Source organism: Notolepis coatsorum (assembly GCF_963971535.1).
Source record: "Notolepis coatsorum genome assembly, chromosome: 7".
Lineage (NCBI taxonomy): Eukaryota > Metazoa > Chordata > Actinopteri > Aulopiformes > Paralepididae > Notolepis > Notolepis coatsorum.
In genome coordinates this window covers 70,793,441-70,813,388 of record NC_140171.1, presented here as the reverse complement: position 1 = coordinate 70,813,388, position 19,948 = coordinate 70,793,441, and the positions used below count along the sequence as shown (strand labels likewise).

Here is a 19,948-nt window from a genome sequence, read left to right as displayed (position 1 = left end):
GGGCCGGCATTCGTATTGAACACTAAAAACGGTTATCAGTCCGATCGGTATGAAAGCATTGCAGGATCAAGCTCAAATTTACGTCCGATCGTTCTTACCTGTGATCGTGAGTATTCCAAAAATAATATTCCAATTGTTTGATCGCCATTTGGTACATCCAATGTCCATTTGGCCCACGGCATAATCCACAACAACATATCGATCGGGGATATTTGACGCGCGTCAGTGGAACCGGGACCACCGTTCGCCTCGGCCGACAAGGAAAAATGAAACCTGAGACATTTGGCTGTCCCACAGGGGAAGATACAACTTTACAAAGGGTGCTCGATACCGCCGTCTAGCAGGATGTGGCCGGTATTGCACCTTGGGGACCTCAGACTCATTCCATATGGTAACAACAGGCTCCCTGGGTGGATAATGAATACAAATTTGTGCTGTCAGGCGATTAAAAAAATGTATCTAATTAATTACAGGATTTGTAATTAATTAATCGCATTTTAATCGCATAACCATTTTATGCCTGATATTCTATATTCTATAATCATATTTCAAATTGCATGTGTCCGGATGGCAGAATTCAGTACTTGTAGGAGCCAAAGCTATATATTATTTAGGTTATTGTATTATATAATTGTCATAATAGAACATTCTAGAACATTTGTGATGTCACAGTATGATGTCATGGTCGAACATTCTAGAACATATGCGATGATGTCATAGCCAAACATTCTAGAACATTGAACATTCTAGACCGTTTGTGGTGATGTCATAGCCGTACATTCTGCTGTCGGACAAGGTATCGGACAAATCCGTTCTAGGTCTATATGGCCGAAAACGGATCTGGGCCAGAGGAGACTCAGTGAAAGCCTGCGGGCAGGTAGCGGTATAGAACATCGAACATTCTAGAACATTTGTGGTGATGTCATGACCGAACCTTCTAGAACATTTGTGTATCTATATTCAGCAATTCTCTCAGCCAGGTCAGTGTGCATCTTGAAACCGTGCTGAGCTGTACTGAACAGATAGACTAAACAACATAGATTTTCGGCTTTCCAGTGTGGAGGAATTTTCATGTGTCGAGTCGGCAGTGATTTTGGAGACTGGGAAAAGACAGTTTTCTTACCTTGTAGTAGTGATGTGAATATTTAGGTAAATAGATTTAGGACCACTTCTGTAAAGAAAGACTTCGCTGTGGAAGAGAAATAAACCATTTGGATATCTTTGTTTTACACTGGAGCGGCTGTGGACATTATTTTTCTTTATCAACGAACGTACTACTCACGAGTAGTAAGTAATTTTAACCAGTAGAGTGGAACGTGGCCCTCATAGTACTGTATCTACAAAACCTTCTGTTTAATCATCTTCCATTGATTAATTTGCTTAGATTTTTCAGGTCTGGTCAATTTGAGCATGGTCTTATTCACAGTCAAAGATAAAAAAAAAAATTATTGATATTCTCATTTGGTTCATTACAATTTACTCAAGCCTAGTAACAGACACAGTATTTCTGACACTGGGAATACATTCCCTGAGATCCATAGATGTCCCTAGAATCAGATACCAAGAACATGCAAATGGACCATATAAAAAAAAGTTTGTAAATGTGTATTCTACGTTCTTATGGAATGAATGAGATTTTTTTTTCTAATACATTTTTAGTTAATCTTCATAACGCGATAATTTGCTGTGTAATTAATTAATCTAATTAACGCGATAAACTGAGAGCCCTAATAAAAATATCGGAAAAAAGGAAAAACTACCCAGAAACGAGTTAAGTCGCACCCAAAGTGGGGACCAAAAGTAATTGGACAAACTAACAATCCATAAATAAAATGGTCACGTTTAATACTTTTTATCTATTTTAGGTTAAAATTGTGTATTGTGTTTCTGAATACAAACTGGCTTGTCTTATTTCACAGTTTGAGTGTTAGTAGGCTCATCAGATACCCAAATGTAGTTTTTCACAATATGGGACCTTTAAATTACTTTGAGAATTAAAATGTTATTTATCAAATCACATAATATGTTAGTTATCTGGTTTTGGCTTTGTGAGAGCGTTATTGATCAGACCAGCCTAGATCATAACAGGAATTCTTAAATTGAGTGATATTCTCCTTTAGCTGACATTGTCTTACAATCCTGTGGATCCAGAGGAATAGGTTTGTTGTTATTTTTCACGTCTGGCCTGTGTACCGGACGGCATCCCCGGCTGCGTCCTAAAAGTCTGTGCCGACCAACTGGCCCCGGTATTCACTGACATCTTCAACCTGTCCTTGGAACAGGCTGTCATCCCCACCTGTCTGAAGAAGTCCACCATCATCCCTGTACCCAAAAAATCTACGCCCGCTTGCCTCAACGACTACCGCCCTGTAGCCCTCACCTCCATAGCCATGAAGTGCTTTGAGAAGCTAGTGAAGGGCTACATCTGTTCCTCCCTCCCCATCAACCTGGACCCTCTGCAATTTGCATATCGCCCCAACAGGTCCACGGAGGACGCCATAGCCCATGTGCTGCACACAGCAGCATCACACCTGGACAAGAGGCAGGGGAACTATGTGAGAATGCTGTTCATCGACTACAGCTCAGCATTCAATACCATAGTCCCCTCCAAACTCATAGCCAAGCTCAGGGACCTGGGCTTGAACTATGACCTGTGCCAGTGGGTCTTGGACTTCCTGACGGGCAGACCCCAGGTGGTAAGAGCCGGCAACTGCACCTCCTCATCCATCACGCTCAACATAGGGGCCCCCCAGGGCTGTGTTCTGAGCCCCCTCCTCTACTCCCTGTACACACATGACTGCGTAGCACAGCGGAACAACAACACCATCATCAAATTTGCTGATGACACAGTAGTGGTGGGCCTGATCTCTGCCAACGACGAAAGGGCCTACCTGGAAGAGGTAGAGAACCTGTCACAGTGGTGTCAGGAGAACTGCCTCTCCCTGAACGTCAGCAAAACAAAAGAGATGATTGTGGACTTCAGGAGGTCGGGGGTAAAGGACTACAGCCCCCTCAGCATCGACGGGGCACCGGTTGAGAGAGTGAACAGTTTCAAGTACCTCGGAGCCCACATATCCGAGGACTTGACATGGACCACACACATTGACAGTGTTGTGAAGAAGGCACGACAACGCCTCTACTTCCTCAGGCGCCTAAGGAAGTTCCAAGTCAGTCAGAAGATCCTTAGGAACTTCTACTCATGTACAATAGAGAGCATCCTGACCGGCAACATCACCTCCTGGTTTGGGAATAGCACTGCACAAGACCGTAGCAGACTACAAAGAGTGACACGTTCAGCCGAACGCACAATTGGAGGGGGGCTTCCCACCCTCCAGAACATTTACAACAAGCGGTGCAAGGGGAAGGCTAAGAGAATTATTAAGGACTCGAGCCACCCGAACAACTGCCTCTTTGAACTGCTGCGGTCAGGCAAGCGATACCGGAGTCTCAAGGCGAGCACAGAAAGACTCAGAAGAAGCTTCTATCCCCAGGCCATCAGGCTGCTAAACGAACAATAATCGCTAAACGAACAATAATCACTATGCAACAACCATCAAATGCACACAGCACCAGACCACGTGAGCGGATCGGCGCGGCCGAGAAATCCGCTCTTCGCTCTTTAAAGCTTGGTCCGCTCCGCTAATCGCTCATGTTGACCCCGCCCCCAAGTCGCTCTCCGCTCGCTCCCCACTCACCTTGAATCGAGCGCTCCCCGCTCCCCGCGCCAGATCGCTCGGCAGTTTTTCTTTTTCTTTTTTGGAGCATGGTGTAAATGAGCTCAAACTACAACAGTCTACACCCCCTGGGCCCCTTAACAATTGTTTGTATTGAGCCGCATTGTAATTGTAGCCATTCTGCAATGTTAAATAACGTTGTTTATCCATTCACTAGTTCTATTAAGCGATGATAGGCTAGCCGAGCCACAATGCTATGGTCGCTGCCATTAACGTTAGCATGTAAGCTAACGTCAACAACAATGGCGTCGATACCTTTTCTAACAGGAGAGTGAGTGTGGGCGTCATAGATATCTATGGTGGGCGTCTCTACAGTGACGAAGCCTGAACCCTTCTCATTGGTTGAAAATGGCCTTCATGTTTGTACATCGCCATCTGTTGCTTTGACATTGTACTGCATGTATATATTACATCAACAGTGTTAAACCACTGTGAGCGGCCTGGAGTGGATTGGAGCGGAGGAGAACTCTCGCTCCGGACGTCGCGCCGACTCATTTTAAAACCCACTCCTCGCTCACGTCAAAACCGGCCGCTCCGCGCCCCGCGCCGCTCACGCTCCGATCCGCTCACATGCACTGCACAGCACACACACCCACACGCACACACTCACTCAAACAAACAACACACTGCAGCACCCACTCTCCACACTTTAGATCACACAAACACACTTACACTTTATATTTATTGATAAAGGATTTGCACTACAACTCGTACACCTACTGTGAATTGTACCTAAATTGCACCTCGTCCCATTTCTCCATTTCTGCCTTGCACTATATAGTATTGTATATTAGTACACTGCACAGTATTGTATATTGTATGGTAACTACGTCTATTCTGCATCGAACATTGTACATATGTCTAAACTGAACACTGTGACCTCTTTTTTTTACTTCTAATTTTACTATGTTTTTATTTCATACTTATCTTGTCTTGCACAGTCTCTGGAGCGCAACAGTAAGAAGCATTTTGTACAAAAGTATTCTGTACTTCTGTATGACAACTATTAAAGAAACTTGGAACTTGAAACTTGTGTACGGACCAATATTTTGATGTTCAAGGCTTTGTTTTGTTTGTGAGCTGCATTCCTCCCCATGGTGTCCCCATCAGGAATTTGCATTAAGTGGGATATTTCCTCTAAGTGAGTCACTGGATGAACAGGAAAAACAATAGAACATAGAATACGCATTCTCAGTTAAAGGAACTCGTCAAGATTATGGGAAATGTGCTGAATGTCTTCTCCAGAGTCAAACAAGAAGATGGATACCAATTTTCTCTCTGTGCATTCAGTAGTTGCTATCCGGGTGCAAGATAGCCTAGCTTAACACAAGTGAATGGAAGCTGTGAATGGACCGGTAAGCACATTTCCCATAATGTTGGCGTGTTCCATAAGTGGGATATTTATATCTTAGTGTTAATTCATAGTTAAAGACGATAGAAGTTAGTACTTTCTGGTGATGTATCACATTCACACTCCAAGTGATTATATGATTAATTTACAGTACACCATCAAGCTACAATATCTCAACACAGTGGCACCGTAACATACAAATGTTATGTGGGGAAGGAGAGAAAATGTGCATGTGTGTGACTGTGAACCCTTCCCTTTCTCGTGTGTTAGCCCCCACCATCCTATGACCAGGTGATCAAGGAAAAGACCCAGGAGGAGCACGTTACCACGCCGACCGCCGCCCCTCGCCACTCCGCTGGCACCACCACTATCGCCACCCAGACCGACCCTGTGAGAGAGGAAGACACTGCCTCCACTGGCCCACAATGCACTGCAGCTCCACGGCCGATAGGGAAAAAATCTGGTGAGGCATGTGTGAGAATTATTGTTGACAATACAACGAAATACAAATCATTTATTTTTCTATTCTCCCTGTCTTGTGATCCCAATGTCATTGTTCTGTTGATATGCGGGTGCGGCTTGGTGGGATGGAGTATCGTAGGGGAGGCCATCATTTTGGTGGTTCGGCTCAGGAAGTGGGGGTCTTGTGTGTTATGGAATCGATGCACGCAGGGTGGAGTGTTTTGGGCCCTCATTTGTTGTGGTTTTGATGGTCATGGCTTTGGGCTGGTGGGGACCCCAGGTTCGGGGTCTCGGGGAATTGGAATGTTACTGAGGCATGATGTTCTGGTTCTCTGGGATGTTGGATTCCGGGTTCTCATCGGCCGGGGGCCATGGCCGTCAGGGTTGGGGCGGGTGATCTATGGGAGTTCCGCTTTTTAGGTTGGATAGCAGGGGTGGGTGGGCAATTTATTACAAATTATTTGATTTAATTTGTCATGTCTTATTTAGTTTGTTATTCCATCATTATTATTATTGTTGTTATTGTGATGCGTCTTGTTTCATGTGAAATACATTACAAAAAAAGTATTTTTAAAGACAATACAATGAAATACATTATGAATTCCATCCTGTTTATTTGCCTGGACAATATATTTTAACAGTGTAGGCTCATTCTCTCCATATTATTTCTTCTCAAGCCATAAGACCTAAAAAACCACCAAGACCATCATTGCCCAAGCCGTTGAACAGTGATCCTGCTACTACAACAGCTGCGTCAACGCAAAAACAGACTGCTACAAACGCCACCACATCCACTGACACTGAGGACCAAAGTCAGGACTCCAAATCAGATGTAGCCGACCTTGCCTGTGCACCGAACACAACCCCAACCAGCAGCTCTCCATCTGTCATTGTACACTGGGATGCTGAAACCAAACGCAACTTCTCTGAGACTCTTTCTACAACTATAGACTATACACAGTCTACTCCTGCTGAACCTCCTCCCTCCTCCTCTGACTCAGTTCCCACCGAATGCCCCACTCCCCTTCCCCGTTTGAAATCCCGCACGCAGCCGGTCACAGAGAAGGTCAAAGTCCAGACTCTGATCAGACCCGGCAACAATGAGGAGAGTGTTCGTGTGACTTCTAGCATTGACCCAGAAGACGTGTCCTCGAATAAGTATTTACAGGAACTGCTGGACGTCTTCATTGAGGAAGACGGCCAACACGAGCAGCGCTGCGACACTGCTGACCAATCGGACGAGAGTGAACAAAGTGACAATGCCGGCAGCGAGATGAGCGGGCTCCACACCCAGCGCGACGTCCGATCCCGGATCCAGGCCTTCGAGGTCCACGATAGTGTAGCCGACGTTGAACCAGCTAAGCGTCCATTGCCACGACCCAGAAATGTGCACAACAAACCTCCAGTCGCCGCTAAACCTTCCCTTGCTTCTAGACCGTCTTTTAAGAATAACGATGTAGAAAATGGCAATCAGTATGTCATAGCCTTATCCAGGCCCCAAGCCCCCACCCCTGCCCCTGCCCCTAGACCTCAGCCCCCCCAAAAACCTGTAGGCCTAAAGCCTGTAGAACCCGATGCTCCAGTCTCTGATGTGGCCCTGCTGCCTCCATCGGGGCCCTCACTGACTCGATCGCGGCCCTCACTGACTCAAGGTAAATGCTTTGAGGACAGTCCTTGGGTTCTCCCTCCACCTCCAGCCAAGCTCGCTAAAGAGCCGCTCAAGCCCAACCTGAATCTCAACAACCACAAAGCAGGTTGGGTCAGACTCGGCTCGGAGAACGAGTATGTGGACAGTCCCGCAAGTAAGGAACACTCCTTTCAGCATATATACACCTAACACAAAATACAATGCTGGTTTATCATAATACAAATTCTTCATAACAACCAACCAGTACTCCCCCTATATAGATTTACGATGGCATTACCAACGTATTAGTGTTGACAAAATAATGTTACAGATGATTTTCACAACATGTATGAAATATAACAGTAATCCAATCCGCTGTCTCTTGTGTCCTCCAGACCACATCACGGTCAAGCCTCAAGTTAGTGTGGACAGGGGTCACGGCTCGTTCAGCAGACACAGTGTTACAAGGAGACCGACCACCATCAGGGTGCCCAGCAAAAGCAGCCGTGAGTCCAGTTACTCTTTTAAACCATAGTCTATTGTATTTGACATTTCAGTGAACATATTGTCCTGCAATACTTAAGTGTGAAAATGTCTGTCCCTTCATTCATAGTATGAGAGACAAATTATGGCTTGTATTTGTTAGTAAATTGATATGTGTACATTGTTTTCTCAGTCTCAATCGGAACCTTGAGGGGGTTCCAGTTAAAAAAGTTATATTTCACTATTTAATTCACTAACTAGAGGTTCACTGTCTCCACTGTTATCTCCTCAACTACAATATGGACAGTTATGGAATTCTGGACTAAATCATATCTAACGACAAAAGTCTTCTCAGATGGGGGTCCCTCAGTCAAAATCTTCTTAAATAGGGGTCTGATTTGATGTCCATCAATTTGTGGTCCTTGACATGAAAGGCAGAGAATAGCTTCTCTCTATATTTACACTAACATGTTAACGATTTTATTAGTATTTTTATCTATTCACACCTTGGGAGTGGCAAAATAAAGTTTTGTTGTACTATGACAATAATTTGTATCTATATCTATTCTACATACCTACCTACCTACCTAGGATTTAGGTTTCAGTATATATGTTATTTAGAAGACTGATGGCTTGCAATGTTCTTACTTTCTCAGTGACAGAAGAGGACGACCCCCCTCCTCTCCCCATCCAGAACCCTGTGGGCTCACTGCCACCCTCACTGATCCACAGACCAGGCTTTGTACCCGTCCTGCCCACCGCAGTAAGAAGATATACCTCACAGGGAACAGTCCCAAACCCTAGATGCCCTAGTTTGCCAGTATTGCACAGGGATATAACTTCCATAGTAGTTGAACCCATGTGGCAAACAACTATATACAACCTTTTCTGGATGACCCATGTACTTGCAGGTGTGAAGTCAAATTATTTTGAGTGTGAATGTGATAAATCACAGAAAGTACTCAACCTCATGTGTTTTAACTATGAATGAACACAACACTCCAGGTTCTCATCTTTTAGATAATAAAGTACTCAACCTCTACTGACTTTATGATTGAAAACAACACTCTAACTTACCATCTTATCTTCTTATTCACATAGAGTAACATAGGTCTGAACTTGTTGTAGAAAAACTTGTTACTCAAGTTTTTCTGTAGTAGTTAGTAGTCCAGAGGTAGTATTTCCCCAGAAGGTGGTATGGCTTACAAATCCATACGGACCCATAGCCTGAAGCCTTATGTAGTACATGTCCAAATTTCATAAAGATCCATTTATGAGTGATTTTGGTAAACTGTACAAAATAAAAACTCAGTTTTCTCATAGACTTCAATTCATTTGGCTGTTTTTCTCTTCCTGTTTTTGCTTGTTAGTTTTTCACCTACATACATCCCCAGATGGGGTATCATTGGAAATCCACACTCATTGGCTACAACCCTCCACAATTTCGAGATCGCCAAATGATTGACGGAACTAGAGCCCCAAGAGTCGGGAGTGGTATTTTGCGCAATACCGTGTACTTTTCACAAGCCTCAAATACCGGCATGTAACTCGAGAACCGCTGAACGGATTTTGTCGGATTTTGTCGCTATCGACGGGCAACAAATAAGCCTTCAATTCAATATATATATTGTATTACAAAATATGCACACCCGAGCCACTAGGGGTCGCCAAAGTGCCGGTGCGCAAATCGTCCTAAAAAGGGCCCACATGTGGGCCCCCGCTTGCAAAGAGGATAATTATCTGTATAGTCTCACTCACTAGGATATACTACTAGGATATGGCTGTTGAAGCATTTCTATTGTGTGCAGAATTTGGAGTTGGGAAAGACGTGTTTCTATTGGCAGACGTAAGGTGGTTTACCTGGCCTGCCCAACACCCACCTGACACGTGTCTGGTGGCTTTTTCACCCACACAAAGCAGCCATTTTAGCCCCATGCCAAGACAATGCCCTCTGTGGCACTGCAAGGAGGTGTAGCATGGTTTCTATGGATACACTGGTTTCTATGGTTACACTATGGTTTCTATGGTTTCTATGTTTTTAGGGCGATGTGAGATGCAGCGAGTCTTGTCTTGCATCTGTGGACATGGAAAGAAATATATAACACGTTAACTTCCCTCCGCAGGAGTCTTTCAGCGCTGGGCCACTACCCTGCCTACCTTCTCGGTGAGTGAAAAACACTAAACTGTTCACTACACCGTATCATGAAGTAGTATCTACAGGTATGTAATATTACACTGGGTCTCCATGAGTTAATCTGGACGCTGCTGCTGAACCTCTCCAGGCGTAGGAGCCTTCCCCCTCGCCCACCTCCGGCCAAAGCCAGCCCAGGGAGACCACCTCCACCCCGGCATTCCAGCCAGGGAGCCACGCAGGAGTCTTCTTCCCCCAATCTCAGGGTCCAAGGCCCTGCCCAGAAGCCCAAGAGGAGAGGACCATCCTTGCCCCCCAGACCCCACCCCGGACACCGTCTCTACAACCAATACACTGTGAGTGAACTTGACAGACTGACTCTGGGAATGTACTGCTGTCATGTGGTGTCATGTTATTATCAGGCCAAATGTCATGTGTGGGGGGGGATAATATGTTTTTGTCTCCTTCCAGCTTGAGCTTCCTCATGGGATAGCATCGTTTGACTACAATGGGAGCGATACAGGAGAACTCTCATTTCAGGTGACTGAAAACAAGTTAATTCTTTTATTTATTTATTTTTACACATAACCTCTAAACAAGTGTGTTATTGTGTTTTTGCCCTGGGAGGGCTTCGGTGCTGGTAGACCCATGGGACCTTGCAGTCCTCTCCTGCTCTGACTGGCGTGTTGTTTATACCTTTTTGTTGTTGTCGTCCCCCCCAATAGAAAAATGAGGTGCTTGTGTTGTTAGAGGACATTGACCACAAGACGTTTGAATGCCAGATAGGAGACACCAGAGGTAGAGTCCAGAAGACTCATATGATGGTCATCACTCCTATATCTCCAACACAGGTATGTGTGGTAGTAGCCTGTCTATTATAATCCATATTCTTGAGTCTAGTGTTTCTCTTTTGTCTCTTTGTCTCGCTCTGTTGTTCTGTCTCTTGCTTCTCTCTCTAAAGCTGTCAGTAAAGTCATGTCACCCTCTTCAGCCTTTTCTCTTTTATCAATCTGTCTCTCTCTCTCTCTCTCTCTCTCTCTCTCTCTCTCTCTCTCTCTCTCTCTCTCTCTCTCGCTCTTTGTCCTGTTTTGTTTGAGTGCCACCTACAATAACAGTCTTATGAGACGTATTAATATGTCTTTGTTCACTGTATAGGACACCAGTCCAGTGTTTTCTTCTGGCAAAGACAGTTGTGGTCTACAGGCGCAGGCCTTACATGACTTCACCCCAGGTAGCATCTTCTCACTTTCTTTATCCAAAATGATTTCTAATGCAATCAGTATAATAATATAATAGAAAAAAAGAGGGACCAGGGGAGCTGGGTCTGAGGGCAGGAGATGTGACTCGTTTTTTCTGTGTGTCTAGAGGGACCAGGGGAGCTGGGTCTGAGGGCAGGAGATGTGGTGAACATGGTGGAGCAGGTGAACAGTGACTGGTACAAAGGAACCTGCAGAGGATCTTCTGGCTTCTTCCCCATCAACTACGTCAGAGTTCTGGTGAGACACAGAAAATGCTGGGATTCTGCCGCTGGCTGGTGTTTTGGCGTCAGTTTACTTTCCAGTTCAGTAGGTTCGGTAGAACCACCTTCCTGTGGCCTAAATTGATTGGATTGAATTGAACTGAAAGTGAAGTGATCCCAACAACCCCTGCTGCTAATGAAACTGTTGTTGTTCTTCTAATGAATACATTACTTCTTTAGATACAGTCAGCCAGACCAGTAGTGTACCGTAACTGAGGACTCTGAACTAATGGAATTGAATCCTTTTCCTCTCCCGACTAGACAAATTCACCGAAACCCATCGGCAACAAGAACCCAAGGTCGTCACCAGCATCAGTCAGGTAACATTTTCAATGAATAGAAATCTCTGTAGAGCTGTGCTGTAATACAAAATGAGTAAACTCTAATTGGTCACAGCTGAGGATTCAAATGATTGTTGTTGTTTTAGATGCAAAGCACCTGATAGACTGGCAATGTGACTCACTGCCACTCTGCCCTTAGTGGCGGCTCACAGGCATAACTTTGATGTCACGATGAACGCTTTTGCATGAACGACACGTTCCTTTTGTTTTGCAGTGGTCCGAGGTGTGTGGCACGGTTTGACTTTGAGGGGGAGAACAGCAATGAGCTGTCGTTCTGCGAGGGGGATGTGATCCAGCTGAAGGGGTATACGGGCCACGACTGGGCGCACGGACAGATCGGCGTCTCCACTGGAATCTTCCCCCTCAACTTTGTAGAGATCATTGAGGATTTGCCTCCACCTCCGCAGCCGGCACCGCTCAATAAGATAGCACTGCCAGGTAAGACTCATCCTGCATACTACCTAGTACCTACTCAAGAGTAGGCAGTAGTATGGTTAATACACAAAAACTACCAACACATTCATTGTATATGTATACTGCGTCATTTGCATTTATGGTCAAAGATAATATTTTCCTGAAATTAGTTTGTTTTTCTGTTATGTAAATAATAATAAATTGGATTTTAAGAGAGAAGCGCCTTTCTCAGACCACTGTACAGGTGGGGGAAAAAAATTTGAAAAAAAAAAGAAAAGAATTAGGAATATAATTTATGTGTATAGTAACAACAAGGGAAAACAAATAAGATTTAAAAAAAAAGGGAAGCAAGGTGCTGTCCCATTGGATGAAGTGGTTGAAATTAACAGACAAAAAAGAGAAAACAACAAAAACAGACAAACAACAAAACAAAACAACGGGATCTGTGGCTTAAGGCGAGACACTACAGGTGAATAGGGTAAAACATTTAACTAATAGATATCACAATGAAACTTCCCCAGTTGATTACTTATATTAAGACAATACTTTTTTGTATTACAAGTTTTCTGAAATTGTATGTTTAAATATGCAAATTAGGCATGATCTACTTAAATATGCACTAATTTGCATATAATTCCAGGACAGAAATCTGAACATTGGATAAAGCCATTTTCAAAATTATAGTTTCATTTTGTTGACATATTAGAGCCAAAGGTTATTACAGAGGGGATTTTGGATATCTCTTTTTATCACTCCATAAATCAGAAAATACTCCATTCAGTAAATTTTTATGGTAAAATTCCATATTTCGCCATGTTTTTAGGAATAAAATGTGATATAAATCAGGGTATGAATGCGATATCAACAAACCCTTCTGTAAATACCTTCAGAACATAGATATGAATAGAACTGGAAGGTTTGGTGTATGTGAGTGCTACTGAAGTGGAGATTTCTGGCTCAGAGTATGAGGAAAAACTCTTAAAACTCATTTTTGAGAAAACGCCTTCAAAGTTCTGTATTGTAAAATGCCATACTTTTTTTTTTAAACAGATATTTACAAACACAATCAAACCATTAGTAATAGACAACCTAAACACATGCCTGATAACTGAATAATAATAATAATAATGATGTTATTGAACTGAACAGAACTACACACAGGCTACAAACAGTGTAGTACCCCCTAATAGGCAAAAAATATTTGAATAGATATCACTATGAAACTTTCCCAGTTTGTTATGTACATATAAACTAAGAAAAAATATATTGCAAGTTTTCTGAATTTTATGTTTATATATGCAAATGAGGCACTTTCCATTAAATATGTGCACATTATGGATGCAATAAGGCAAAATGAAGTAAAATAAACAACTAAATGTGTGTTATTGATGTTTTATTGTCACTAGTTTCATAGAAGACATGTTTAGGAAGCAAAATATAACAAAATCTCAATCAACAAAAAAAGTATATTTGCCTATCCACCTGGGGTGTCTCGCCTTAAAAGAAAAGAGTCAGGGGTGGGCTACTTGGGAGCAGGGCCGTGTTACGTGAAGGCAAGTGTGAACAGGTGGGTTTTTAGGTTGGTTTTGAAGAGGTTGATGGTGTCAGAGCCTCGGGTGGAGGGGGAGAGGGAGTTCCACAGCCTGGGGGCAGCTACAGCGAAAGCTCGGTCTCCCAGTGTGGAACGCCTGATGCGGGTGAGTTGGAGGAGCGGAGGCCTCATGCTGGAGTGTAGGGGTGGAGTAGGTTGGTCAAGTAGGAAGGGGCCAACCCGTGCAGGGATTTGTAGTTGAGGAGGATCTTGTAGGGGATTCGGTAGTTGATCGGGAGCCAGTGGAGTTTTTGCAGGGTGGGGGTGATCTGCTGCCAGGGTTTGGTGCGCGTGAGGACCCTCGCAGCAGAGTTTTGGACGTACTGTAAGCGATCCAGAACCTTTTTGGAAGCACCAAGAAGGATTCCGTTACAGTAGTCGAGGCGGGAAGTGATGAAGGCGTGAATGAGTGTTTCCGCTGAGGTGTCGGAGAGTGAGGGGCGGAGGCGGGAAATGGTTCTGAGGTGGAAGAAGGCGGATCTGGTGACAGACTTGACGTGAGGGTATAAATGGTAAATGGCTGCTTTTTTATATAGCGCTTTTATCCAAAGCGCTTTACAATTTGTTACTCACATTTGACCCATTCACTCACACATTCACACACCTACAGCAGAGGCAACCATGCAAGGTGCCTGCCAACCTGCTCATCGGGAGCAATTAGGGGTTAAGTGTCTTGCTCAAGGACAAATCGACACGCTGCCCGGGAGGAGCGGGAATCGAACCGGGAACCTCCGGATTGCCAGACGACTGCTCTACCTCCCGAGCCACTGTTTCTGCGTATTACACTTCATATTGTTTCAAGCGATTTGTACTCAAAACACCTACTCAATAGCACTTCTAGTTCTATATAGTATTTTATACACCCTGTGTCAGAGCATTTAAATGGGAATAATGGAATAGAGGCCTTGCACAGGCCATCCTTCTTCCAGGGTGTCTGCCTGTAACCACTTTCAAAAGAAAATGCCTCATTTATGTGCAGTGATAGAGTAGGTAAAACACTGGAAAAGCACTATTACTATTCTACTATGAATTGTTTACAAGATCCAGTAATAAGATGCCAAGTTATTGTGTTTATATATTCCTCATAAATCAATACATTACTATTGTTTATTTATTGTTTTGAGTAAGGGGCAGGCAAAATAAGACTTTCTTCTCTCTGCTCCTTTTCACTCATGGAATGTGCAAATTGGGAAGTGCTTTTATTATGAAATGATGCTTTTGTGGAGCTGTGCATTGTCATGAACGGAACAAATAAAATATATATATATATATCTATAATAAATCAATACATAGTAACCATTGTTTTGCACGTAGCAACCGCTGTCTCTTGCATTGTCGTATACAAGACAATGGTTGCTATGTTACAGGCAGCCATACTGGAAGAAAGAACTACACAAACATTCCATGTGAGGCCTCTATTCAAACTACACTAGCATGTTATAGAATATAGCATAATGTTACATTCTTAGTCTGTGAATGTTGAGAACTGAAGCACTGTTTTGTCTTCTTCAGTGAGTTGCCTACAGCCGTCTGTGCTCTTAGTTTTAGTGTAGGTTGACATACTGTGGCATGCCAGGAATCTACGCATCTGTTTATGTTTCATTAAAAGTGCTGTGTAAGGAAGGTCTCTGAACACTGATGAATAGGCCTTCAACACACTCTGATTGTCTCAACTCTTTTCCACTCAGCATTAGTATTGGGAAATGGCGTAAAGTCCGTCTACACACCTAGGCCACATTTAGAAAATTACTTTGATTGGATTTTCAAAATAAAACATAAAGGATAAAAGAAAAAAATACTCAGACAAAACAAAGTTGGAATAACAAGTAGACATTCCCTCCCCCACTGAAAACATTAATGAACACATACTGTACATTCTCATTCAGTTTATATGCACTGTGTTATGCAGTTACGTGCTTTGTGTTTTGAAAGTCCTGTTTCATACTTCTCTAGGAATGGCTGCTTTACCCAATACTCAACTGAAGGCTACCAAACCCAGTCAGGTACGTTGCATCTTGGTATGTTCTGGTAACTTGCTGTGTTGTCTTATGTGTCCCTGGTATTTGTCATGGTTTTTCTTAAATAATGCAATATATTTGGAATGGGTTCATTGGACCCTGGGGTTATGAAACGGTGTATAAACAACCATGTATACTTTCAAATCGTTCTCTTTTTTTTATTTATTAAAAGGATAGTTTTTGGACCCCTCGCATGAAGATGTTTATCGAGTCCACAATCCATACTGTTCCTCATACCAGCTCCAGCTAGTTAGCCTAAACCATTGCAAAGTCAATGGGGTCAAGCTCCTGTCTGTACAAGCTGACGGAAGCGCATTGAAATCTATGTTGTGTGCAATGTGGAGTAAATTTCATTCTCAGTATGACAACAAACCTCTACTGTGCTTCCTATAGGCTGCTCTACCAGGTGTTGGTCACCACTAGTGCTATGAGAACAAACCTCTACTGTGCTTCCTATAGGCTGCTCTACCAGGTGTTGGTCACCACTAGTGCTATGAGAACAAACCTCTACTGTGCTTCCTATAGGCTGCTCTACCAGACATGGAGTGGGTGGTGGCCCTGTATGACTTCACGGGGCAGACGGAAGGTGACCTCTCCTTCCAAGAGGGGGATCGTATCCTGGTCATCCAGCACCACGACGCAGAGTGGTGCTCCGGCAGGCTGGACGGCAGGGAGGGTGTCTTCCCCAAGGCCTTCGTTGAGACCAGCACAGGTACCAACAACAGCAACAACAACAACAAAAAACACTGCTTGTTGAGTGGACAACATCACTAGCTCTGGGGGTTATTTCAGGAAGCATAAATATCCAGCTACTCGTCAGTTCGAGCCCAGCGCTCCACATTTGCTTTCAGTTTAGCTGGTCGTCCGTACTAATACACATTGGCCGTATTAGGGGGTGGGAAACTGATGGGTGGGGATCGGGCGTTGTGGACAGCGACTCCTACAGGTTGGTTGGTGCGCCTGCGCAGTAGAATCAGGAAGTGTCGGGGGCAGCGTGAGCCTCCCACGCGTTACTCCTCGCCACTGAGAGATCGAGCTGCGCAGGTGAAAAGATGCGACTGCTGTTACCTCAAGTACCGGAGGGGACTTGTGCTATGTATGACTTAGTCCACATTGCAGCCGGCTTGTGGGAGGCAAGAAACAGCGTCCGTGACAGGGGAGGGTTGAATTGGATGATACGAAATTGGGATGGAGAAAATATAGAAAATGGGAGAAAAAGTGGATAAAAAAAAAATATCCAGCTACTCAAATAATTGTGAGGGGGGGTGGGAGTATTAGGCTAACTATTAATCATTGATGTTGTTAATCATTTCTCAATACATTTTCATTATGAATATTTGAGACTTCTTTTTGTTTTATAATATTTCTAGTTATCTGGTTGAGTAATCCTCTTTGGTTTGTTACACTATTGTTTTCTACACCGGAATCTGAGTTTCAACTGATTCTTGGTCACATTTATCTCTATGTTCATCACCCACCATTCAACTGTATCCATTATAGTGTCTGTTAGCGCCCCCATGTGGCTGGTAGCTAAAGTGAAGCATGAAGTCACACGTTTTTTTTTTATTATTATGTTTTAACATTATCATGTTTTAGCCTTCAAACATCATAATACATGTCCTTTATAAACCATGATAGATGTCCTTCAAACACCATGATACATGTATTTTTCCAAATCAGAAGCTCACAGTATAATCATATGTTCTACTGAGGAAATGCTTGCATCTTACGTACATCGTATTATCAGTTTCATAGGCCTGTGCTACATGCCCCAGTTACATCTCCGGGGCAACAGTGGCTCAGGAGGTAGAGCAGTCGCCTGGTAGTCCGAAGGTTCCTGGTTCTATTCCCACTCCTCCCGGGCAGCGTGTCGAAGTGTCCTTGAGCAAGACACTTAACCCCTAATTGCTCCCGATGTGCAGGTTAGCACCATGCATGATTGCCTCCGCCATCGGTGTGTGAGTGAATGTGAGGAACAAAATTGTAAAGCGATTTGGATAAAAACGCGATATAAATGCACCATTTACAATTTACCATCCATAACTGGCCTATGAAAGCATATACTATATTTCTGTCAATGCTGTGTGGTCCTGTTACAATGTCCCCTCAGAGCCAATAAAGCTCTCACCTGTCTTCATCCATGTTACAATGTCCCCTCAGAGCCAATAAACCTCTCACCTGTCTTCGTCCATGTTATAATGTCTCCTCTGAGACAATAAAGCTCTTCTTCATCCATGACAATGTCTGTCTCTCAACAGAACGGGTGGCAGCGCTGGACAGACAGCAGAGTGCTAAGGCGCTGTATAACTATGCCTCTGACTGCGAGGAGGAGCTAACTCTGCAGGTCAATAATACTTTATACTTGGTACATTATAGGGTAACATTTCAGTGCTGTTTTGTGACACCCTCGACCACCTTTGTATTGTTTTTTATCTTCTTGATAGAATGTTGTGGTTTCCTTGGTCCTCCCTGTTGAGTAAATGACTCAGGACACATGAAACCCATTCAAGACACTTTTCATTATTTCACATGTACCTGGAAATGGCGTCAACTGTAAACAATTGATTTAATGGAGTTAATGGTCTCGTAAAGTTAAAGGTTTTCATAATGTAAAGCCACAAACATATTAATCTAAACATCTTTTTAATCCCCTTTTTTTCTTTTTTTTTTGTAGGTGGGGGACGTCATCACCAGCCTGGAGTCCCTGAATGAGGAGTGGTTCTTGGGTGACTTGAGGGGAAAACGGGCCATGGTCCCTAAAAACTATGTTCAAGTGTTCTAGTAGCAAGATGCGGCTTTCCTTCCCTGCACCAGAGGAGGACTGTGGGACACTGTCAGCAGCAGGCATCAGTGTGCCTGTGATGTAGCATAATTATAGCCTACCCAGACCTGTGATGTAGCTTATAGCCTACCCAGACCTGTGATGTAGCTTATAGCCTACCCAGACCTGTGATTTAGTGTATACTACCTGTGATGTAGTGTATATATTGCCTACCTGGGGGGGGGCAACAGTGGCTCGGGAGGTAGCGCAGTTGTCTGCTAATCCCGAGGTTCCCGGTTCGATTCCCGCTCCTCCCAGGCAGCGGGTCAGTGTCCTTGCGCAAGACACTTAACCCCTAACTGCTCCCGATGAGCAGGTTGGCACCTTGCATGGTTGCCTCCACCGTCGGTGTGAGTGAATGGGTCAAATGTGAGGAACAAATTGTAAAGCGCTTTGGATAAAAGCACTATTGACTATATAAATGCAGCCATTTACCATTTCTACCATTTACCCAGACCTGTGATGTAGTATATATAGCCTACCAGACCTGTGATGTAGTATATATAACCTACCCAGACCTGTGATGTAGTGTATATACCCTACCAGACCTGTGATGTAGTGTATATAACCTACCCAGACCTGTGATGTAGTGTATATAACCTACCAGACCTGTGATGTAGTATATATAACCTACCAGACCTGTGATGTAGTGTATATAACCTACCAGACCTGTGATGTAGTGTATATAACCTACCCAGACCTGTGATGTAGTGTATATAACCTACCCAGACCTGTGATGTAGTATATATAACTTACCCAGACCTGTGATGTAGTATATATAACCTACCAGACCTGTGATGTAGTATATATAACCTACCAGACCTGTGATGTAGTGTATATAACCTACCAGACCTGTGATGTAGTATATATAACCTACCAGACCTGTGATGTAGTGTATATAACCTACCAGACCTGTGATGTAGTGTATATAGCCTACCAGACCTGTGATGTAGTATATATAACCTACCCAGACCTGTGATGTAGTGTATATAGCCTACCAGACCTGTGATGTAGTGTATATAGCCTACCCAGACCTGTGATGTAGTGTATATAACCTACCAGACCTGTGATGTAGTATATATAACCTACCAGACCTGTGATGAAGTATATATAACCTACCAGACCTGTGATGTAGTGTATATAACCTACCAGACCTGTGATGTAGTGTATATAGCCTACCCAGACCAATGAAATGATTAACCCTATGAGAACAAAGAAATAGGTTTCAATGGAAATCTGAAGTGCATTCTGTCCTGGAAAGCAGTATTTTCTATGCAATGTTATTGAGTTATTTTGACCTACAACATAAATGACTATGTGAAAAGTGTTTACTATTTATCATTGTGACAATAAATAAAAAATGTTGTGTATTTAAAAAGCTGCCAGGCAAGTTAAAAGAATACAGAGCATGGCTTCACAGAGCAGTTGCACACCTAAGCTGCACCATAGGCTCAGT

The 19,948-nt window shown here is 43.5% G+C and overlaps 1 protein-coding gene across 1 annotated transcript in view; it reads left to right on the top strand.

The window, feature by feature from the left end:
- sh3d19 (SH3 domain containing 19) overlaps positions 1 to 19,730 on the top strand; it is a 76,589-nt gene extending 56,859 nt beyond the window's left edge. The window contains exons 6-21 of the mRNA XM_084318813.1: positions 5,356 to 5,548; positions 6,225 to 7,349; positions 7,570 to 7,680; positions 8,314 to 8,420; positions 9,781 to 9,821; positions 9,940 to 10,144; positions 10,260 to 10,328; positions 10,514 to 10,639; positions 10,944 to 11,019; positions 11,154 to 11,284; positions 11,569 to 11,627; positions 11,863 to 12,086; positions 15,607 to 15,656; positions 16,197 to 16,383; positions 17,930 to 18,015; positions 18,346 to 19,730. Coding sequence (XP_084174939.1) covers positions 5,356 to 5,548; positions 6,225 to 7,349; positions 7,570 to 7,680; positions 8,314 to 8,420; positions 9,781 to 9,821; positions 9,940 to 10,144; positions 10,260 to 10,328; positions 10,514 to 10,639; positions 10,944 to 11,019; positions 11,154 to 11,284; positions 11,569 to 11,627; positions 11,863 to 12,086; positions 15,607 to 15,656; positions 16,197 to 16,383; positions 17,930 to 18,015; positions 18,346 to 18,453 — 2,898 coding nt within the window. The 3' untranslated portion in view covers positions 18,454 to 19,730. The remainder of the gene's footprint in view (positions 1 to 5,355; positions 5,549 to 6,224; positions 7,350 to 7,569; positions 7,681 to 8,313; positions 8,421 to 9,780; positions 9,822 to 9,939; positions 10,145 to 10,259; positions 10,329 to 10,513; positions 10,640 to 10,943; positions 11,020 to 11,153; positions 11,285 to 11,568; positions 11,628 to 11,862; positions 12,087 to 15,606; positions 15,657 to 16,196; positions 16,384 to 17,929; positions 18,016 to 18,345) is intronic.
- The last annotated feature ends 218 nt before the right edge of the window (positions 19,731 to 19,948 follow it).